Genomic DNA, 21907 nt, shown 5'->3' on the forward strand with positions numbered 1-21907 from the left:
CAAGAAAGAAGCCCGCCACCAGAATGAATTAATTCAGGGTATCACTGACAGCTACAATGCTGTCGAATAGACGGCGAGTATCACCAAACACCAGACTCCACAATCCTGATTCAAGTAAGACCCAGGTAAGGCGCGGCTTTGATTGCACCTGAGAACTTCCTAGAAGCCCATCCTGACCCATGTTCTAAGTATTCCTGCCTGGTGATCGCGACCTGTTCTAGCTCCTCTCTATTCGTCGCGAAACGAGAAGCACCTAGCCAGGTTGATCTAATGGGGCTGAATCAAGTCAGTTATGAGAAATCACTTGCACAAGTAGGCTCATAGCCTCAAGAACAAGGAGTGACCTACTCTTTTGGACGTCGGACTCTGACAACACACTCTGCTGAGGCGATCTGGCGCAGTTCCGTTTCTCTGGAGAAAGATCAGCGAATATGGAAGACACAGGAAGATGGAGTAATGTCTTACAGCCGATCCATGAAGCCTGGTAGCAGGCAGTTGCCCCCAACAACCAGAACATTAGCCAGAAACGAAGGATGCAACCCAGTAGGCAGTACAGAGAGGCTCTGCAGGACCATGTCTGCTATGCCGGCCTGTTTCAGACCAATATCACTCGGGGTGAATAATATCTCGGGTACTGTGAAACGTTCGTTGCCTAGGATCAGGACATCTTCTGACAAGGCTTCCGTTGTAGCACCCGACAGCAGGCTCTTCCTTTTTTTGGCCTTGAGGAGAGGATCATGCGGTCGCATAAAACCCTTTTTGCCCGCATTTGGGTCAGGCAGGACATATTCCACAGTGATGCTCTCGTCTGGCTCCATTTGCAGACGCCTCTGATTGGCCTTCCATGTTTTCTCCATATCACCAGAGAAATCACTGCTCAGGTAGCAAACAGTCTCTTTGATCTCATTCATCACAAATGTTTCGTCAACCATATTATACTGACGCATTGATACAACCTCCTTGAGATAGTTTGTGAGGTGTTTCCCTCCCAAGTCTAACCTGCGAATGCCGCGCTGGATAGGCCTTCCATTGTAGACTGGAGTCACAGTTGTATGGGAGTACCCGGAATCGACAACCAGGAGACATTCAACGGGAAGAATGGGGGCATCTGGCTTTTGTAGAGGCGGATCACCAAAGAGAGAATACACCTCATTCCAGGCGTTGAGTGATGGTCCTGGGAAGCTTTGTCAGCCACCGTAAAGGATGGCAATAGAAAACAAAAAAGGAAGACTGAGCTGAAAATCCGAAAAAAATAAATAGGTAATCTCTTACCGATAGATCGCACGTATCCACCGAACCCACACTCTTCCATGACGATTTCGTCGGCATTCTTCTGCAGAACAGGGAGTGCGTTCGGCGCCTCGGTGAGAATGAGCGTTGTTTCTTCAGGACTCGCGATTCGAAGATCCTCACTCCCCACAGTCCTCTCATCGAGGAATGAATGTTCCCAGAGCTCCCTCTGTGCTTCCCAGTTCACGATGTATCCCTTCTCCACGGGCCGGCGAAATGTCACCTCGTTCCAATCCGTGATATGTGTCGATAGTTGCGAGCCGATAAAGACCTTGTTTGCGCGGGTTTTAGCGAGAGCATTGGGTATCACACTGCAAGCAGACAGGGCCGTGTCTTCGTCTTCCGGTGGCGGGAATTCCGGCGCGTAGCCGGCTTTCATTGTATATGCGCCATTGTCGATAATGAAGGTCTTGCGCGGTAGGGGCTGGATCTTCGGGACCGCAGTTTTCGTCGGTTGGCGTGCCTTCGAAGTACCCATCCCGGTGACCACCACAATTGGAAATTCGTATAAAAGACTATTCGCCTCAAATAATCACCCCGAGACCGTTAAATGAGTGTTAGATGGTTTGTTGCTGGAGGGTTTGTAGATGTTTAACCAGCAGCCAGAGTTGAGGAACCTCCGCGGAACCTGACGTGAGGCTAAACCATTTCAAGTCTTGGTCTTTGGCGTAAGTTACAAATCAGGAAGTTAGGGCACAACATTAGGGCAATTTAAAGAAGGAGTCTGATATGAAATAAGAGATATATCTTGATATTTTGGACTATTCTATTTTAAAAGAAGAAAGACGACGAACGCCCCTCCTAATAATCTACTTGACTGGCAAAGGCGTTCTCCTGATTGTTGATACCAGGTGACGTTTTACACCGCTTTGTTGTTCGCAGGCCAGTTATGATTTTTAAGGCAATATTAAATTGAAATATATATACTAATTATCTCTGACAAAGAGATAAAAAAACTAAGGTGACATTGATTCCATGACGATCCTTCTAGTAGTCGTAAAAACCTTTCCCACTCTTCTTGCCCATCCAGCCAGCATCAACCATCTTTTTTAGCAGGCCCGCGGGCCTATATTTGCTGTCTCCTGTCTCTTGATGTAAGACGTTCATAATAGCGAGGCAAGTGTCTAGTCCGATAAAATCGGCCAAAGTCAAAGGTCCCATGGGAACATTGGTCCCGTACTTCATAATGCTGTCGATGTCCTCACGGCCACCAACACCGGTCTCGAGACAGATGATCGCCTCATTGATATATGGCATCAGAATGCGATTAGCTAGAAAACCGGGTGAGTCCGCAGAGACAGCAGGAATCTTGCCCATGCGCTTCACAAACGCGACGGCAGTTTCTAATGTCTGCCGAGAGGTCTGTAGACCGGAGATGATCTCGACTCCCTTTTGCACCGGTACGGGGTTCATAAAATGCGTTGAAACCACTCGGGAGGCAGCCTGGAGATCCTTTGGATCGGTCGTCGTGGCCGCAGCAATCTTGGTGATAGAGATAGAGGAGGTGTTGGTGGCGAGAATTGCATGTTTCGGCGCAATCTCCGCGAGTTTCGAGAAGATAGAAGTCTTGAGTTCAGGAATTTCTGGAACAGCTTCAATCACGAAGTCGACTGCGGAAAGATCATCCAATTTCAGAGTAGCGGTGATGCGACCACGAACTATGTCGGCAGCTTCACGGGTAAGACGTTCCTTGGCGACATCTTTATCGAGAAGTTTATCTATATAAAAATATTGTCTCAGCAAGTTTAGAATTCATTAATGATATGGTGCTCGTATTTACCGGCAAATCTAAGACCCTTATCCAGCGAGGCTTGCGAGTTATCAACAAGGAGAACGGGAACTTCTGCTTTCTGGGCAGCAACCAGAGCGATTCCAAGTCCCTGGAAGCAATCAATAACAGCCAACAAGTCGCTATCCGACAAGGGACCTCTAACTGACCATCTGGCCAGCCCCAATCACCCCTAATGATTTCACCTCGGCAGCACCCTTTGGAAGAGTGGTGGTAAAGGAGCGGGCCATAGAGGGCCCATTTCGAGCAAAAGAGCGAAATTTAGAGGTCAACATCATTAATTAATGGATAAAGAACCCCCCGATTTCATGAAGAAGAAGAGTCCACTATTCAAACGTCTGTTATTAAAGAGACCCTGTCCCGCACGTGCTTTCCCGACGTCATCGGTTATCCTCGGCTGTCGGATAATATCACCATCCGTGGCTCCGGGCTTGGCAGGCGCGTCGACGCGTGACGGACGCGTTCTAATTGGTCTTTCTCGATTCGTTCTGGTTATCGAAATCAGAAGGTGGTGATAGCGATCTTGTGCTGAACAGGGAGAAAGGATCCAAAATAGGGTCTGTCGCATGACCTATAGAGCCACTAATATGGACGAAGACGTGGTGTCCTTTGGCCAGGAGGTCCAGGTCGTGGATCCTGAAGTTCGCGCTCATGTGTACAGTCTGGTGACTGCGGTGCGTTCGGCTTTCTCTTTGGCCTGACGATCTTCTCTGATTATACTGATACTATTACAGCTTGGAGGCTTTAATGGCGAGAATGCAGATTGCTATGTGCTTGGTGATGACGCGTTGGCGTGTTTACGAGATATCAAACGATGGCTCAAACTATACGACGAGAAGATCAACCGTATGGATGTGGCAAGATGTTTGGGAGAAGCCAATCTCGTGAATGGAGATCTACTGCCCATCTTGTCGAACTGGTGGACGAGCGGTCAGAACAACAAGCACATGTCCCGGATCGCTCTGGCGTGCTGTGAGTTGGACGCCGATGCTTCAAGTGTTTCGCTAACACGGTAGTGGAATTACTCGTCCCTTTAACCTGGCCTGCGGAGTTCCACAAAGATATGACGGTCAATCACCATCGCCATACCCCCTACATACAGCAAGCTCAAGTTCGATATAAACGAGGTCTGCTCAGTTACGGCGGCTCCAACCTTCTCCGAACCGTCATTCGAATCGCCCTGCCGAGTATGGCGGTGCCCCGATCAGAACGGACGACTAGAGACGAAGGCATCCTCAAACTTATGCTTTACCTCTTCCGGAATATTTCAATTATCTCGCAGAGCGCACGCCTGGCAGCAGAAGGTGATGAGGAGGAGACATCGAGATCGGTGACGATCAATGCATTTGCGGAACAGGATGTGTTCGCACTTCTCCTCACCATGTGTTCAAATGTGGGGGATGATTTCAGCCAGCAAGATATGGCCCTTCTGGAAATATTATTCCACTTGGTCAAGGGTGTGAATGTGGAGAAGCTGTTCATGGACGACGTCCAACGAACGGCGAAACGCACCGACGAGCTGAAAGATCTCCTATCTAAGGAGTCGTCCTTGAAGAGGGAATATGCAAAGAATGCACCTACACGTCATGGCCGGTTTGGAACGATGATCTGGGTCAAACGTGACGATGCCAAGATGTCGACCGTCTCTGGTCAAGATGTTCTCAAGGATGAACAGACCACTCTGTTGAAAATGGATCAGAGCAAGAAGTGGAATAAACCCCAGCCACGCCGGAGACAAGAAGAATTGAGCACGAACAATAGTTTTGACACTCCCACCCATCTCTCCTCCACAGCAACTAAGAATTTGCGGTCATTCGTGGAAGAGTTTTTAGACTCGGGATTCAACCCATTGTTCACTCATGTTCGGAAGGCAATTGAACGAGAAGCAGAACGTGTGACGGATATCAATAGTCGCCAGTTCTTCTATACGGTCTCCTGGTTCCTGGAGGCGGAACGTGTGCGTCGTACCTACCAGAAATATACGCACGAGCAGAGCAAAGGAAAAGCGAAGGAGATGGAGCCTGACAGCTTTGCGCTTGTTGCTGGCGTTTTAAACCAGGAAACATTCGTCTTTCTGAACAGAGCCATGCAATATGGTCTGGACCATAAAGATTGGGAGGACATTAATGCAGAAATGCGTTGCTTTACCCAGATCCTGCTAACTGTTCAGGAAATGTCAAAGTCCCCCCTTGAAGAGGACCAGGAGATTGCGGAGAACATTCAAAACCGGATCTTTTACGAGGAAACAACTCATGATAGAGTATTGGCTCTTGTACGTGGATACAAAGATCAAGGATTTGGCTACTTGGATGCCTGCACAGAACTCTCCCATGTTTTTTTGCGGATGTTGGAACGGTACTCAAAAGAGAATATTGATCTGCAAATACGATCGCGCCGGAAAGCCCGACGGAAGAAGACGGCTGAAAAGAATGCTACCACAAATGGAGAAGAAGAGGACCCTGAAGAACAAGCATCGGAAGACGAAGAGATTGAGGACGCAGTGAAGGTCGCCAAGGAACGAACATTCGATTTCAAGCGCTTTTCTGCCAAGTTTTGTACCCAGAAAAGCGTCGACACATTCTTCGCTTTTACCAAGTTTTATAAAGAGCTGGACTCTGAACAACTCAAACGTGCTCATCGCTACTTCTATCGAATTGCCTTCAAGCAAGAGATGAGTGTTTTGCTATTCCGTGTCGACATCATCAACCTGTTCTACAAGATGATTAAAGGACCTGGTGGCTTAGATCCCAGCAAGCCTGTCTTCAAGGAATGGGAAGAGCTGGTACGGCAAATCATTCGAAGGTTGGTGAAGAAGATCGAGCAGCGGCCGGCACTCATAACCGAGCTGTTGTTCAGCAAAATCAATGCCACCGCTTTCTATCTTGAATATGGCCATGAGAAACAGACATTGACGTCGGAGAAGAGACCGCCAGCTGAGCTCTCTATCCACCCCACATATGCAACTACACTCGATGATAAGATGAAGATTGTCGTGTCTGCCTTGGTCATGGACAAGCGGCCGGATCTAGTGAGATGGATCAGTGATTTCATCGGATCTGCTGCCGATGAGAGAGAGTCGTGGGAAGCTCAAGAAGAAGCGCAACGAGCTCAAACATCCGAGACATCTACTACTCCGAACCCTATGATTGGTAAGTTTCCCTCCCCCCCCGCATACTTCCTGTTGCGTAATACATCTTGGCTAACCGTTAAATCAGCCGTTACTCCTCGCGATGAAGAATGTCGTAGGGCAATGTTCTCGAATAATAAGCTACGGCTACTTATGTCATTAGCCGGTTTCGAGCGCCTCGGCGTTGAAGATGTGCCTGGTGCTTCTTGGATTATTCCCTCTAGGCTCTCGTCTAAAGATCTGCGAGACACCCAGGGACTTATCAATAGATACCTCGAAAACCCTGTCAATGACATTGACGGCCAGGAGCCTGGCAAGTGTCTTCGACGCAAGCGGACGGATGAAGCTCGCGATGATATCTGGCGACCTACGGTGAATGTTGATTTCGGATCAGACTCCGAAGGAATGGAAGATGTACCCGATGGTCCTCTTTTCCCTCCAAATCCTCGATCGAAAGCGAGTGCACTGGATGAATTGAAGAAGAAACGCAAGTCCAAGCGGAAAGATGATAGGGAAAAGGAGCCGCTGGACGAGGAAATCGTTGAGGAGCGCCGTCAAGCACGCACGGCTAATGCCCTAGCCAGGCAAGCGAAAATTAAAAGCGATCTTTACATCCATGCAAGTGACGAAGAGACAGACGAGGAAGCTGACAAAGAATTCTTTGTGCTTGAAGAAGAGCGAAGGAAAGCCCAGGCAGCTCGTGTCAAGAAGGCTCTCATCACTGGTGAGATGGAGTCCACCGACATGACAAAGAGTAAAACCGCTGGGCGTAAACGGTCTAGGACTGAGACAGGGAATGGACGGAAGCGACGGAGAGCCAGTCGTCAAGATGCCGGGAGTGAAGACGAAAACGATAGTGAAGACGTGCTTATGACTGGTCTTGATGATAAGGATGAAGAGAGCATCCCTCCTGGTCCTGATGAAGATGACCTCATGTTTGACGACGACCTTGCTTTCAGTCGAAATCGCAAAACCATATCCAGCTCGCCTCGGCAGTCCACACCAGATGTCATAACTGAGGATGAGGAAGAAAACGATGTTGCTAAGGAGGACAAGGAGGGTCAAAACCAGGGCAAGGATGACGACGACGACGACGACGACGATGATGATGATGAAGAAGTGCTGGTCGCTACTTCGTCTCGAAGGCGGGTAAGAGGTGGATTCGTGATTGAGAGTGATTCTGAATAATGATGATGGTCTGGTTCTTCTGGCTCATGAATTTGATGCGGCAACTTATTAGCTATCAGAATTATACATACCCTCATGTGTGCGCCCAACCTCTCAGATACCCGGTATTGTATTTCATGTCTATCACATCATAGATGCCTATATAGTACCTACGCGGCATATAGTTACTAATTGATTGATCAGGAATCTACCTAGATATTTAGGTATGCTCTATTCTCCAATACAGTAAGAGAACAATAGGGGGTATAGAGAACGTACATATGTATACAAAGCTTAGAGAGATCTAGGGCTATGGATAAGGTACTGAAGGTAGGTAACTACTTAGTTTTTAGTACTTAGTTGTTATATTATCTCATTATTCAAGTAATGACAATGGATGTTAGGGTAAGGAGATTCATGTTCCTATATTATAGTTACTGATTATCATAGTTGACAAATGTCTAAGAAGCTAGATCTACTAATAGTATTATACAAGTAATGTACTATATAAATACCTAGTCTATAGCATGTAAGATGTAATATCACTTATCATGGTCTCCCAGCAGTAGAAGAAAAACAGAATCATACCTATAACCAACATGCCTATATGTTACCTCTTGTCTTCATCTGCGATAACCCCAGGCAATGTATGATCCTAAGGCTTTCTGGCGTCAAATACCATCTACTTGTGGTAGCATTAGCTTCTAAAATCCAATGTGTATCTAGATATTCAATGCAACCAGACGTAGCATACCTTGCTGATGTTGAGGCTCAGGCTAGATATACCAAAGACACGGTCCATTTCCCCATCTTCTCTATTGTGAATAGCATGACGCAGCAGCTCTGGCAGTTATGACGACCGTTATGGGAGGGGAAGCTATCTGGGCTATTGGAAGTAGCTATCTCGATGAAGGGTGCACTGCTGGTTTCATCGTTGTCTACTTCTTTGTCCCAGACGTGATCTACGCCGAGACCGACAAGACGCTTATCCGGACTCGGGCTGTGATGGGAAAACCCTCTTGGACACAGCGACTGGCAATGAGGAGAGTGGTATGGCGTCGCATCTAACTCTGACTGGGAATGAACTGGGACAATGTCAGTATGCTATGGTGCATGGAGTGGGAATGGGAAGGTGCAGTGAGGCCGAAGTTGGAGTCTGGACCAAGGGAGATGGTGGGATAGAGACAGCCGAGACGAGGGAGACAGCAGTTAGAGTATCTGATGAGAAAATTTTGATTGCTTGAATTGGATTTTGGGCGAATTATGAGCTATCAAATACTGACCAAGGAGGATTTTTCAAGCATTTGTACCATCACCTCCTCTCACTTATGGCCAATATTTCACACCTCTCTTCAAAACAGACTCCAGTTTGCCATTTAGTGATTTCTAGTCCCTTTTGATAGTTGATGGTAAACATCCAAAGCACAGAGTCTTGGTGTTTATGTTTGATTGATGTTTGATCCTTGCAGAGGAAATTGAACTCACTTTGCCAGCGAACATTTCACCTTCATAAAGCCGTCAACCTTTCTCTCTATTTCAGAAGAGCTAAATTTAGAAGAAGCTCTATGTTCTTTCTGGCTTGAATTCTGCATCAAAGCTAGTTGTCAACTCAAAAGTCGACGATAGTATTGATATGGCAGCCGGTGCATTACTGGGAGGCGAATATAACATTCGAAAGGCTCGAGGTTCCAGGATTCCTACCCCAATTAGACCTCCTTCTAGTGGTCTATACTCTCACAGAATATCTGGGAGCGAACGCTGGGCGAATCATATACTGAGGCCTTCTGATGCTAGTCAACAGCCATCTACCTCAAACGTTAGTTGGCCGTCTGATGAAAAGGCTGTCGTCGAAGCCTCTTCAATCAAGAGGAACAAGAAAACCCCAGAAATAAGCAATACCTTCCATCAGACCACTCGTCAAGATCCCGATCGACCGCGAGATGTCATGGAGGGTGGGCGTTCTCGTCGGGTATGCCCGACAAGCTATAGAATGCCTACTCCGTTTCCCAGACAAGTGACTTTGGTGCCCTTTCCAAAACCTGCTCCTATGACAGGCCCTGATGCTCCAAAGCCATATCGTCGATTCTATTCTCTTCCACTTGACCTCACGAATAGCAAGTCGACTCCAACAACAGGTAGGTCTCCAAGCTTCCAAAGCCCACCCGGAAAGATGGCCAACAGTAACGAAGGGTCAGAAGGCAGACCCAAGAAGGTTGTGATTTGCCAGATTCCATCATATCAAGATATAAGACCAGCGTTGAGGAAGGTGCGACTGAGAATCAACGACGCTGCTGCCGCACTTAAGCAGCAGCCGGCACTATCTTCTCAAATCTGTCCCCCCTCCAGAATTGATACTCGTATCTTGGTCAACCGTGAGGGCTCTGCGACTCCTCGAGCAGCAAGCCAGGCAACGAAGATTCCCCGTTTGTTGTCCAGTGATATTTGTTGTCCTGAGAAGACGGAAAGCATAAATCGCAAAGCCTCGAGATGCAGAGACATGGTGAAAGCTTTGAAAGCGTCGAACATCTTACCAGGGCAGGAAGAGCCTGATCAATTCTTTGGAGGCTCCGACCAGCAGGAGCCACTCGCGGATTCACCACAGAGCCTTAACAGGAGTGACTTTGGATCTGTGGACACAGACGGGACGGAAAACATGGTGAGTTCTAGCCATAGTGAGAACCAGATATAAGAGATACTAAGTCGGCTACCTGCTTAGGTCGCTGAATCACAGCCTCTTGAATACTGGCTTGGCCGCTTTATGACTCTGTCGAATGCGTATCGGTACATGGAATCTTTTGATGAGCCCGACGAGGCGACAGCGATCAACACAATTCCTCTTTTCTCTGCTGCTTCGTTCGCGAACAGGAAGTTGTTGGATCCCCATATAGAAAGAGCCCTCGCGTATCTAGAAGCGGCTTGCATCACCATGGAAGCACTAGACAGTTTTTTCAAGTTTCACGACCAATGTGTTAGGGCATGCGAGAATCAACGGAAGAGAGAACGATCGTCTACTCGAGACTCACCTAAGAAAGGAAAATGATATAATGTGGGAGAGCAGCAAGGAGTCCGAATAAGTCCTGAGTTTTTAGCATTATCGCGAGATTCAGTGTAAAGGAATACAGCGAGCCCGAGCTCGAACAGAGTCACTGGCAGCAACTGATTCCCTACAAGTATAGTAGTACAGTATCTTTACATTTTGACATGATAAGGATTCATTAATGAATAAGGTATACCTGAGACATGCAGACTGTTATGCATGTTTAAATCAAAAAGCGCCGGTTCCATCGCAATATATGCAAGAATGACCCATCTATCATCTATAGACTCCCAAACCATATAAACCAAGCCACCCGTGCCAAGATAAAGGGTCCAGAATCATTGCATGGGACGATTAGCCCTGCTCCTTAGAAAAGCTGCCACCTGTTCATGCCTCGTCACGAAGAACATACGTTTTCGATCTGATTTCCAGACGAGCACGCCGATCTCCTCTGCATACCGGCAGGGGGCTTCATACTCCGCGAGACTGACAAAGTCCTTGAAAAGGAAGCCAGGGGTAGCTTTGACGCGATCCCGTTCCAGCTGCCACAGACGAATCTGATCCACGACGGTTGGGGGCAGGATGGTAGGAGGCATCCCGGCCTTGTTCGAGGTGGACCGCAAAATGTTGTGCTTGCGCATCTGAGGGTGCGCATGGTTGGATAGATAGGAGATGATCTGGTCTGCTGTGATGCCCATTTCGATGGCACGACGGACAGACTGGCGGGTGATTTTCCCGGTGATGAGGTTCGGAAAACGGTATTTGAGCGTGGTGAAGAGTGCGATAAGCGAAATCTGGAGCGGCGACGACGTGTAGGCGTACAATCGGTAGTTTGTTTCGATAATAATGAAACCCGAGCCTTCCTTGCCGGCACCTGTCCCCGGAGGCCCGGCAATAGCGCCTGAGATAGGGTTGTTGAGTGCGCTCGAATCGGAAGTCAGAGTTGTCGCTAGTCGGGTAGGATAGAAGCGTGTGGCGTCGGGAGATTCTTGATATACAATGCCAAAATCGGCCAGGTCTGTTAACGTTCGCAGTTGGTTGGAAGTGAGATTTCTTTTCTCATATGACTGGCCCAGTTCAAGGCTGCTAAGAAGAAATAGAAAGGACAGGACTTCGACGCTGTCCATGCCGATTGCCTCGGCGCTTTCCACGTAGAGGATCACAATGTGCCACACTTGACGGTTGACATCTTGTAGTACGAACGCAAAGCCGTCCTGTGTGATTTCCACCCGTCGGTCTCGGATCTCGACCAAGTGTCCAGCTTGTAGAAGTTGTTTCACTCCTTTGCTCAGATTCACTGGGTTCTGCTGCTCCCCTAGACCACTGGTCCCGACCATATATCCCAGCACACTTTCCCACTGTCTTCTGGCATATTCATCGAGCGCAGCAACGCTCACAGGGCGATCTTCGTCCGCCTGCGAAATTTCTCCAAACGACTGTGTCTCGCCGGCCCCAGTGAGTGCCTGTCGGAGGGAGGAGGCAAAAGGGTTGGTGACCATGTACGCTCGCACGTTGTCCGCCATCGTCGTGTTTGACAGAATATGTAACCTTCCCAATATCGACAGTGCATTATCTCGTTCTCTAGGTACAGAGTCATCGTCAGAGGTTAATCAGAATGGAGGTGTCAAGCAATACTAACTTTTTGCTCTCTGGCTTCACCCAGATCTCCAAATCCGCGGCGGGAAGAGGATCCTTGAGATAAAGAAGGGCCATCACAAAACATTTTGCTAAAGGTAGATCAATTACTGTACAGAAAGAGGCCGGAGAGAATCGTGTACCTAAATCAGGCAGCATACGCCTGAAGATGGCGAGCGCAGTTGACGGCTGCTGGTATAGCTTGTAAAAGACCGTACCAGGCAGGCCCTCCAGGTACTCAAAGGGACGGGACGAAGTGGCAGCCATGTTGCCTGAGCCCCAGAACGAAAACAAAGATCAGCTTTGTCGCATCGTGCGACGTTCAAGAGCTTGTGGGAGAAAGCCGGGGTGAGCTAAAGATTGCGGTTGATAAGATGAGCATGTCTCAAAAAGAATTACGGCGAGCGAGAGGGCCCCGGAATGCTATCATCACGATAGGAATAACCGAGGGAAAGTATAGACCTCATTTCATTCTTCTTCATGTTCCCAGCAGAGAGTACGCAATGACTGCTTTACGATTCGTTAGATCTGTAAGCATCTGAAATATTCATTCTGTACGGATTGGTGTTCTGACACTCTTTTAATAGGTCTGGGAGTCCTTCCGGGCTACTTCCGGCTTGGAGCCACGGTTAGTAGCCACGTCCAGGAGGATTATCGAATGTGTACTGATGGGAACTCTTCGAGAACAGACTCCTTGATAACGTAGGTTCCTGTCTCTTAGAATTTCCCGTGTTACTGTGGATTGTGTATTCCCGTTCGTGTCCGCGGACTGGGGTGCTCTTGGCCTATTAAATTGATGCAAACCATTGGATCTGACTTCTCTCAAACAGCTGCAAGTCACGGCTGCCAGACCTGGTGTTGTCAATTTTGAATTGGATATCAAGAAAGAGCATACGGTATGACCTCACTCTAACCAAGAGTATGAATATCGTCTCATATGAGTCTAGAACCGCTTGAACATCCTCCATGGAGGGACCATCGCGAGCATGGGTATGGTGTGACCCTTTCCGGGACCTCTGACCAATGTACTGACCTTCATCAGTCGACCTTGGAGGCTCTTTGGCTGTTGCTTCCCGTGGGCTCTTTGCTACTGGCGTCTCGACAGATCTCAATGGTGGGTGCTGTTGACATGAGAACGCTTGTGCTCTAACCATGTGCTAATCCCGATGTTCTTGATATAGTGACATATCTCAGTTCTGGAGGCAAAGTTGGCGACAAAATTCTGGCGGTTAGTCTTTTTCTATGAAGTAGAAAAAGCATATTTACTAACTCGTACACAGGAGGTTACTTGTGACAAGTGTAAGCATGCCTAGCTCTTCACTTCAACTATAAATTGCTTGAAAATAGGGTTTCTAATCTGACTGAGGTAGTCGGCAAAACGCTTGCGTATACCTCTATCAAATTCATGAACAGCAAAGGCGACATCTTTGCGCGAGGAAGCCACACGAAGTAGGTCTTGCGAGCATATTTATTTGCCAGTTATATATGGACAGCTATTGACGATTTCTTCCAGATTCATCGCCCTTGCCTGGAAAGACCCCAAAAACATTGTGGAACAGCTCCAGAAGGAAAGCTCGTCATGAACTAGCCAAGTCCACAGTCTGGGATACTGTATAAACTGTAATTATACCTCAATAGTTACACTCAACATAGAGAGGGATAGATAGATCGACTGTTCCGAAACATAAATGATAGTTCTACTTATTTCGTAATCTCGAGCAGCGTCATGTCAAACCTCACCAACTCTTCATTTCATAAGAATTGCAATGGTGGTTAAACATTATACACAATATGAGGCATTAATTAAATGGTTTTATAGTCAGTTGATGAATGCCTTGAAGTCGGCGAATTCGAAATTTGTTCAATAGCACGCACGTAAGCTCAGGGGAAGGAATTGTATAAATGTGCGTGCCGCCACCTCCACGAAAATGGTGATTTTCTCAAGTACTTTTCTGTTAATTCTCTCCAAGGCCGTCCACCTCTTCACCAACTCCCAGCATCTCCTCATCTTCGTCCGCTTGGTTCACAACGTTCTCGTCCGGCATGGCTTCCTCACCAACAACGCCTTGCTCACTCATAGATTTGAGCTTCGCTTGGGTCATCTCATACACATATTGTCCAAGATGTTCAACACTCTCCATGGGTGTCCCCTGTATATCATCATCCAGGATGCGTGTAGTGGGGAACATCTCTCCCGGAGCCAGCATCAGCTTATCCGGGCGTTTGAAAAGAATATCAAATGCTGGCTTCAGCTCAAAACATGTCTCGAACACCTCGCGGCGGCCTAGGATGTAAAGCCCAAGGCGAGCGCGAGAAAGGGCAACGGTTAGACGGCGAACATCGCGCAAGTAGCCTACCGAGCGTGTTCGAGTGAGAGATAAAATGACGTCTGCAAATTGACGAAGATTAGCACACTTTTCGAGATCCTTCAAAAGATTGGTTCTACTCACAGTCATTTTGCTCGCCCTGGTACCTATCCACAGTGGTAACAATCTTTGGCATGCCAAATAGGGCATTCTTCGCGCAGCGATGATTCAAAACATCTTTGATCAAAGCTGTTTGCCCAGCGTAGGTCGCGAGAATTGATATCTTAGATGCCGGGTAACCCAGCAATCGCATGTATTGGTAGAGAGCAACAGCATACTCAGCTTCGCCAAGGTTCTGGATGAAATGAGGTGTGGGCTCCCGTTCACCATTACCCTGGTAATCGGGGATATTGATGAATTGATAGTCGAACAGCAAACCTGCGTTTGCCTGTTTGAACTCCGGTGCAGTCTCTACCACAGGTAAATTTCCTAGCTGTTTGTATCGCCACTGGAAGAGCTCTGCAATGCTAGGCCTGGATCTTCCCTGACGGTCGAGGGTGATGGTAGGCACACCCAACCTCACCAGACGCAGGAAAAGGCTTTGCTCAAAGTGGGCATACTGACGGAACGCCAAATTCTGGATAATCGGCGAATTTTGGAGATGATCACCACACAGTACGACACGTTTCAGCGACAATTGCCCGTTCCTCATATTCTGGAGAGCACAGGGGATAAAGCTCTCAACCTCTGTAATCTGTGCGGCTTCTTCCATCACAACATTATCATAATGGAAACCAAGGTCTGCAATCTCTTGGCGACGCATGGCAGCATGTGTTGAGGTCATAGCGATGATCCTGGCTTCCTTGAGAAGTAAATAGTTTGCCTTGTCTCGGGGTTGCCGCAAGATCTCGAATGGACGGATGTCTTCAAGCTCCGAGAATATTTTTTCGATATGAGACTGACATCCACTTATAACATCAAGAATCTCATCTCTGGAGGCTTCGGAGTTGAACAATGGTTGGGGTGCATTGGCAAAGTAGGTTTGGAAAGGGAACCCTGCCTTTACTTCCTCCTCCGTGGAATTGTTGGAGCGAGCTAGGTCCCAGAACTTTGCCCATGCCGGCTGGACATAAACAGTGTTAAAATACCCAGCTGTCTCACAGGAATTACCATGTGCGCCCTCGGCTCCGATGGATGCGGCCAATCGCGAAACCTCAGCAAGATAGTAAGTGCGGTTCTCAAGGAAAGATTCGACCCTGCCGAACTTGCTGTAGCTAGTCTCAGTCTCCAACTCTTCTTCCCCGTGACCAAGCCTGAGAAGATGCCGTTCATCAATATCCAGGGCGACGATCTTTTGGAAAAGTTGGTTCAAAGCCTGGTTACTATGTGCAATCAATAAAGTCCGCTCTTTCGGGAAGTTATGATATATGTTGCTAATGATCTGGGTTGCCACGTCGGTTTTGCCAGTGCCTGGGGGACCAACGATAACGGTGAGACCTGGTTGTGTCCCGGATGCAATGGCTTCCACCTGGGAGGGAGTGAAGGAGACGGTGTTGAGCTTTGGAGCATCGACAGGATAGGGACCTGGATTGGGCGGCTTGTACGTAGAGACGCGAAGAGATTGAGACTTTGTTGGAGCCTTTTCAGCTTGGTTCTTCCGCCTTTTCTTTGATGGAGGCGCATTAGTCTCCTTCGCCGCACCTTCTACATACTCAAGGACATAAGGTGGTCCAAAGCTCGAATCCTCGTGTCCTGTGGGATCAATGGTCGAGCCAGGGAAGCTCTCGATCAAATGCTGCCAATTCAAGAAGGTATCACGGAAATCAACAGACTTGAGGCGATTGGGCAGCTCTGTCCACCGAGCACCAGCCGGATCACCGTAGCCAAGGAAAATGTCTTGAACCCAGGAAGGAAGAGAAATATCCGAGACGATCAATTTCTGCATTGTCTCCAGAATGGGCTTGAAATTGTTCTCTCTGCCCTTCCTTCGTGCAATGACATTGATGAGGGGATAAATATCCTGTTTTCCTTGGGAGCCGCGATCCTTGTCTGCCTTGAAGGCTGTGGTATCAAGATTGACTAGCAATTTTCTAAGGCGAGGTCGATGGCCATACCCATTCGTCTGCCCTGCAGCAGGTTCACGAAGAGGACGGCCACTTTCATCGAGGATTTGTACAATCTCTGCAGTCCTCAAATAGGTCAAGCGAGGCGCGTCAACCGAACCCTGGTTTCGAGGTATGAATTTTGCAGATGAGCCGGTTTGCACAGCCAAAAGAAAGATCACATCATCCGGTCGGAGAGAATCCCATTCTCTTCGCACATGATCGGCCAGCCTGCCAACCTCAATCGCTATCTCAGCTCTGACGAATGCTGGCTTTGAGGAGCCAACCTTCGGCTGCGCGACTTCAATAATCGCGGGGCTTGATATCGGGATAGCCATCCGCGAGAAGCCTTCAAACGAGACCCCTTTGCCTTCACGGCTGACCCGGGGCTGCATCTTTTTTACAATTGCTTCCATGTCTTTTCGTACTTGGAAAAATGACTCAGATCTGTATAACAGGAATGAGCGCCATAAGAAGTCCCCAAGGCTGAGGTACTGGAGGTTCAGCTTCGGGATGGCAAGGGGCCTTGACCCATCGTATGTTTCATTTCGCAGCGAGGCAGGGTCATAGAGACTTTCTTCCGTGGGAAGGACACTAAGCTGGTCGACGGCTTCCTGGAATGGTACCTTTCGTTCATAAACAGACAGGAGGATTTCAAGATACAGCTGTCTGTCGGGGAAAACATGTGAATGCTTGGGGTAGTCAGTTCTCAAACCAAGATGTGAACACAAGCTTTGCAGCTCCGATTCATCTAACAAAGCCAGTTGCCCTTCAAGCTCAGCACGCTGTTCAATTGTGCCGTAGTTTGATAGAGCAAGAATCATGAGTTTATCCTTGAAATGCTTCATCGAGGTTCTCTGCAATTGCGCAAGCTCTCGGCAGTGACTGTCGTATACCGCTTGCGAGCTGAGAGTTTCACCTGAATAATCATCAATTGCAAAGGTGACGAAATGCTTCAGGAGGTTGTAAAAGTCGCGAAACAGGGCATTTTCTGGGCCCCGATAGAGACTCGAAAGACGAATGACCGGGATGAGATTCAGATCCTTCAAAAGCGTGTTGACATATCGTCTCGTCGGTAACTGGCTGATCAAATCGACAAGCAGCTCCAAGAAACGCTCACAGTACCGCAAATCGTCCGCTTGTTCCTTTTCCGTCCCATTCAGTCTCCGGAGAAAGTCGAGCAGCATGGTGTACAACCAAGAGCGATCAAATCTCATCTTGGACTTTGCTGGCTCGTCAGCTGCATCGTATCGTTTCGAAGAAGCCCTCCAGGCTTTGCGAAGAGAAGGGGCCTTCCCCAGTAAATTCTCCCTGGCCTCTTCGCTCAGCAAGTTGTGCCATATCGAGATCGACACCAATGGCGCGCATTCCTTTCTAATCAATGTATTTTCCAGAGATTGGAAAGCGCTAACCAGGAACGAAATGATCGATAGGCGCGAAGACGTAGGCAAGGAATTATCAATGCTCATGGACAGGACGCGATGGAATAGATTCGAAAAATCGTCCGGCCGATCGGCGAATATGTCTAGTTCGCAGGCAAGTCAGTCACAATCCGGGCCTAAAGATCGGAAGAAGAGCGATATAAAAATCAGGCTTACCCCATATCGGCAGATGCTCGCGCTGTTTTATACTCACAACCAGTGCGATCAACAAAATATGATGGTTCGAAGCATCCTCCGTGTAGCCCGGCCACAGGAACCTGCACCCAATTAGCACGTAAACTCAGCGCAATCCAGGGGCCTAACACCGTACTTTTCCAAGATGCTTAGATTCTCCAATGTCAGTAGAGAACGGAGACTGAATCCCTCCTCCTCTAGCCGATCCCAGACCTCCTTCTTCACGACCTCCGGCTTGACCTTGCGGGCCTTCTTCTTCGACGTCTGGAGCCAGTGACTCTGGGCTAGCTTGACCCAATGACTATCCTCTTGGAAGTCCTCCACGGTTGGCCTAGATTCAAGGCCCGGTGCCATGGCAGAACGCGTCTGGAGCCCCATGTCGTGGTCGATAATCTGCGCTGAGAAAGCGGAGGGTGGTCTCCGATTTCCTGTCTGCACTGGTGGTCCAAACCGGAAAAGCTCCAGGCGCCCAGGCGCGCGCAGTCTAGCCGTTAAAGTAAGGCGGTTAGATCCCGCAGAGCCGCACCTCCTGCAACACCGGATCACTGCAACGCTGCCACTGGATTGCTCTTTCTTTTCCCAACAGAATAGCCAGGATGGCAGAGGTGGCAGTCGACGCTATTCCTGTTTACAGGAGGCTCATCGGGCGTCTCTTGGAGCGAGCAGAGGCCGCCAAGCCTGTCAAATCAATCGAGCCGCCTTTGACAGAGTCGCATCTCGGCGACTCAATATGGGCAGTTACTGGGGAGGACCAAGCGCAAGTCGATGTGCTGAGCCAGCAAGCACGATATGCTACGGTGGAGATTGCTTTTCGAGAGAATTTCTACAGCCTCTTGGTGCGATCATCTATGTTTCCCCCCCCTTCGATAAGCTAGAGATCACGCGAGCTGACCGCGCCTCTTTGACAGGCGACAACATCGATTGACCAGCCGGCATTTATTCAGATATGGAATCTGCTCGATATAATTTCAATATTCTCCGATAATGGTGCGTGGATGCAGGGCTATACAATGAACGCTGCGGTCTAACAGCCCTAGAACAATGCGAGCCGGGTCTAATATTCTGGCTGATCGAAGAGCTCCTCGACAGCCAGACAATTGACAGCTGTCGCAAAGTTTTCGACTACCTTGAGTCTCGGAGGGAACAAAACACAAAGGTATACAGCTTTATCGCGTTCTAGTCTCCTCTTTTTGCTCTCTTGACTGTTCGCTAATAAAACTGCTATAGAAACACTTCAAGCAGAAAAGCCTGATCATCTTGAGATCTTGCAACGAACTCCTCCGGCGGCTTTCTCGTGCAGAAGATACGGTCTTTTGCGGACGCGTCTTCATTTTCTTGTTCCAGAGTTTTCCCCTGGGCGATAAAAGCTCCGTTAACCTTCGAGGAGAGTACCATACGGAGAATGTTACGACATTCGACGAGATCGCCAAACTGGCTGTTCAAAATGAGAATATTGATATAGATGGCGATGAAAAGGACCTACTCTCTACGGCATCCGAACCGATGAAAGTCGACGAATCACAGACACCAATCGGTGCTGGAATCCAAGTAAACAGTCAAGACTCAGGAATACTTCCAAAACTCACGGTGTCAAAAGTGATCGATGGTGACTTGACTGAAAAAGTTGATCTAAACGATCTCTATCCGAAGTTTTGGACATTGCAGGCGTACTTCTCAGCCCCGACAAAAGTTTTTGATTCTCAACACTTCGCATCATTCAAATCGGGTCTCGAGGCCACTCTTTTGACTTTCAGAAACGTCACCACGGATCTGGAAGGTCAAGGCAGCTTGCGAAATTCAGAAGATGTGCGTAAGTCTGCCAAAAGAAAGCGAACAATGGACGGAGCCGAAATCGCTAGCAACTTCAACCCCAAATATCTCACCAGTAGGGACCTATTCGATCTCGAGGTAAGAAATTCCGGCTCTTCTTTCGCACATCAATTCGCTCATGTCAAATCAAAACAGGTTAGCGACACGGCTTTCAGGCGGCATGTTCTTGTCCAAGCTCTTATTCTTTTGGACTTCATGCTTTCCCTGACGCCCAAGGCGAAAGCTCGATTGGCAGATCTCACAAATAAATCCGTGCTCTACGGCTTTGTCCTTGGCGAAGAAGATGTAAGTTTTGTCTTTACCGCTTCAGCTGTCGTAGGCCATCTAACCATCTTCAGGCTCAATGGGCCACGGAAATGAGAAAGGCGATCGAGGAGTACCTACAGGAAGGTCTAGGTGGCAAGTTCTACTACCGCATGGTGGACACCGTGCTTTCAAGAGACAAAAATTGGGTACGGTGGAAGGCCGAAGGCTGTCCGCTCATTGAAAGACCTCCTGTCTCGGTGAAAGAGTACTTAGGGGCTCGCGAACATGCAACTAAACTCTATGCGAATAAACGCCTTCGACCGTCTCCAATGGGATCTCTTGACCTGAAATTTCTATCCGAGGGAGAGTCTACAACAAAGTTTGAGCGGCTCAAGGAACCAGATAGGTAAGGCCTCTTGATTCTTGATTCTTATTTCCAAGACTTCGAGCTTACATTGAAAAGGTCGGATACCCCTAACCCAGAGTCCTTCATGATGGGCATCATGGACGACGAGCTCGACATCGACATGGCTCAGTCCAAGGAGGACAAAGAAAATGCGACGAGAGCCAAGGCTAGCAAGATCTGGCGGATGCTTCGTCTGTCATCACGGAGCAAACTTTCTGTCTTCGATCAAATTGAGGATGGTAAAAACATCAAGATCCTTTTCGAAGCACCAAAAACCGCCACTGAGTCTGCAAACACCACAAACGAACCCGAACAGGGACAAGCAAACGCCGAGGAGAAGGTCGAGAAGGAGGGAACACCGGCTGATGCTTCCAATACTGCGGATGCTCAGGACCGCTCGGCCACTGTGACGTAAACCCGACGTATTCGGTGGCAGTCGCTACACCTTTCTCACCGACCCCTATCAATGTCAAGGCAAAACGGGTCATGGCCTAGACTGCTCTCGAGTAGTCTCTTGGTCAGGGGTACAACGAATTGATCACGGAGCTCTTTCAAAGGCCATCATATGAACATTGCTTGACAGCAGGTCCCACCTGGCATCCGGTATTTCCGAGCGCCTGCATTCGGGTTCTTGTTTGGCAATTACAAGAATCTGAAGCAACCGGATCGTCAAGGAGCTGTTCGCAGTCGAACTTAAAACTGCAGGCTGCAGAGACGGGACTCTGAACGACGAACATGGCCACCTGGCGCCGAGTGTGATTAGAGACTCTTCTCTCGACGCGTGGGTGGGCTCTGTGGCACGGCACAGAGCGGAGATTAGACCCCATATGCAATCTATCCTACCGGTTCTTGTGTCGAAATACCCCCTCAAGGCGTGATTATTTTGCAGCATTGTTGGTGCTGCGCGAGGCGAAACGACTTGTGTTATGTGCTAGATAGTCGTAACTCCAATTAGCTATTATTGCCTGGGATCATCAGGTTATAACACTAGAACATTCTGTCTAGCTCCCAAACTTGGTAATCATCAAGTCTATCATAGACGCTTAGAATTAGATGTCACCGTAGACGTTATACCAACAGATTTTACCTGCTGATAGTGACCATCCAAGCACTCCTCCAGCTTCCAAGCTCCAGTGCCAAGCGGTGATCGGAAGCGTAGGATTCTTAGCTCTTATCTACGTAAACAGCAAGTAAGACATGCAATCGTGCCCACATGATACTTAATCGTATAGGACTTAATTTCCCAAGCCCCTGGTTCGTGGCGGCGTTCGCATACGGACCTCGGTTTGACAGCTCTTCCCTTGTACTTTGTTCACGTACGGAGTACTCCATATGGCGGGCGTTCAGGCGACCAGC

General features: G+C 48.4%; 8 protein-coding genes across 8 annotated transcripts; 4 read left to right on the forward strand and 4 right to left on the reverse strand.

The window, feature by feature from the left end:
* Positions 1 to 110: 110 nt before the first annotated feature.
* On the reverse strand, positions 111 to 1768 carry ASPZODRAFT_66102 (hypothetical protein; the record flags this gene model as incomplete). Its single annotated transcript, XM_022729350.1, has 4 exons — positions 111 to 276; positions 349 to 411; positions 466 to 1174; positions 1273 to 1768. The coding sequence occupies 4 exons, from the start codon at positions 1766 to 1768 to the stop codon at positions 111 to 113; spliced, it is 1434 nt and encodes a 477-aa protein (XP_022580876.1).
* Positions 1769 to 2264: 496 nt separating this feature from the next.
* On the reverse strand, positions 2265 to 3378 carry ASPZODRAFT_132449 (hypothetical protein). Its single transcript, XM_022723024.1, has 3 exons — positions 3229 to 3378; positions 3071 to 3170; positions 2265 to 3008 (listed from the first exon to the last, which is right to left on the reverse strand). Exons 1-3 carry the CDS (start codon positions 3307 to 3309, stop codon positions 2278 to 2280), a joined length of 912 nt encoding a protein of 303 aa, XP_022580877.1. The 5' UTR covers positions 3310 to 3378; the 3' UTR covers positions 2265 to 2277.
* Positions 3379 to 3590: 212 nt separating this feature from the next.
* Positions 3591 to 7580, forward strand: ASPZODRAFT_132451 (hypothetical protein). The gene is made up of 4 exons (XM_022723026.1): positions 3591 to 3753; positions 3814 to 4051; positions 4096 to 6228; positions 6295 to 7580. Exons 1-4 carry the CDS (start codon positions 3667 to 3669, stop codon positions 7392 to 7394), a joined length of 3558 nt encoding a protein of 1185 aa, XP_022580878.1. The 5' UTR covers positions 3591 to 3666; the 3' UTR covers positions 7395 to 7580.
* A 1426-nt stretch (positions 7581 to 9006) lies between these two features.
* On the forward strand, positions 9007 to 10413 carry ASPZODRAFT_142190 (hypothetical protein; the record flags this gene model as incomplete). Its single annotated transcript, XM_022724825.1, has 2 exons — positions 9007 to 10029; positions 10090 to 10413. The coding sequence occupies 2 exons, from the start codon at positions 9007 to 9009 to the stop codon at positions 10411 to 10413; spliced, it is 1347 nt and encodes a 448-aa protein (XP_022580879.1).
* Positions 10414 to 10570: 157 nt separating this feature from the next.
* Positions 10571 to 12388, reverse strand: ASPZODRAFT_132452 (hypothetical protein). Its single transcript, XM_022723027.1, has 3 exons — positions 12189 to 12388; positions 12050 to 12137; positions 10571 to 11991 (listed from the first exon to the last, which is right to left on the reverse strand). The coding sequence occupies exons 1-3, from the start codon at positions 12310 to 12312 to the stop codon at positions 10749 to 10751; spliced, it is 1455 nt and encodes a 484-aa protein (XP_022580880.1). The 5' UTR covers positions 12313 to 12388; the 3' UTR covers positions 10571 to 10748.
* A 124-nt stretch (positions 12389 to 12512) lies between these two features.
* Positions 12513 to 13758, forward strand: ASPZODRAFT_25501 (hypothetical protein). The gene is made up of 10 exons (XM_022728005.1): positions 12513 to 12575; positions 12633 to 12673; positions 12735 to 12747; positions 12876 to 12941; positions 12993 to 13035; positions 13088 to 13159; positions 13227 to 13273; positions 13326 to 13344; positions 13416 to 13494; positions 13559 to 13758. Exons 1-10 carry the CDS (start codon positions 12549 to 12551, stop codon positions 13626 to 13628), a joined length of 477 nt encoding a protein of 158 aa, XP_022580881.1. The 5' UTR covers positions 12513 to 12548; the 3' UTR covers positions 13629 to 13758.
* ASPZODRAFT_132454 (hypothetical protein) lies at positions 13559 to 18507 on the reverse strand. The gene is made up of 4 exons (XM_022723028.1): positions 18206 to 18507; positions 18052 to 18152; positions 14496 to 17978; positions 13559 to 14434 (listed from the first exon to the last, which is right to left on the reverse strand). The coding sequence occupies exons 1-4, from the start codon at positions 18445 to 18447 to the stop codon at positions 14001 to 14003; spliced, it is 4260 nt and encodes a 1419-aa protein (XP_022580882.1). The 5' UTR covers positions 18448 to 18507; the 3' UTR covers positions 13559 to 14000.
* A 158-nt stretch (positions 18508 to 18665) lies between these two features.
* ASPZODRAFT_66010 (hypothetical protein) lies at positions 18666 to 20966 on the forward strand (the record flags this gene model as incomplete). Its single annotated transcript, XM_022729343.1, has 7 exons — positions 18666 to 18905; positions 18978 to 19056; positions 19107 to 19225; positions 19297 to 19977; positions 20035 to 20184; positions 20238 to 20551; positions 20609 to 20966. The coding sequence occupies 7 exons, from the start codon at positions 18666 to 18668 to the stop codon at positions 20964 to 20966; spliced, it is 1941 nt and encodes a 646-aa protein (XP_022580883.1).
* Between the last annotated feature and the right edge of the window lie 941 nt (positions 20967 to 21907).

The sequence above is a fragment of the Penicilliopsis zonata genome (assembly GCF_001890105.1).
Source record: "Penicilliopsis zonata CBS 506.65 unplaced genomic scaffold ASPZOscaffold_7, whole genome shotgun sequence".
Taxonomy (NCBI): domain Eukaryota; kingdom Fungi; phylum Ascomycota; class Eurotiomycetes; order Eurotiales; family Aspergillaceae; genus Penicilliopsis; species Penicilliopsis zonata.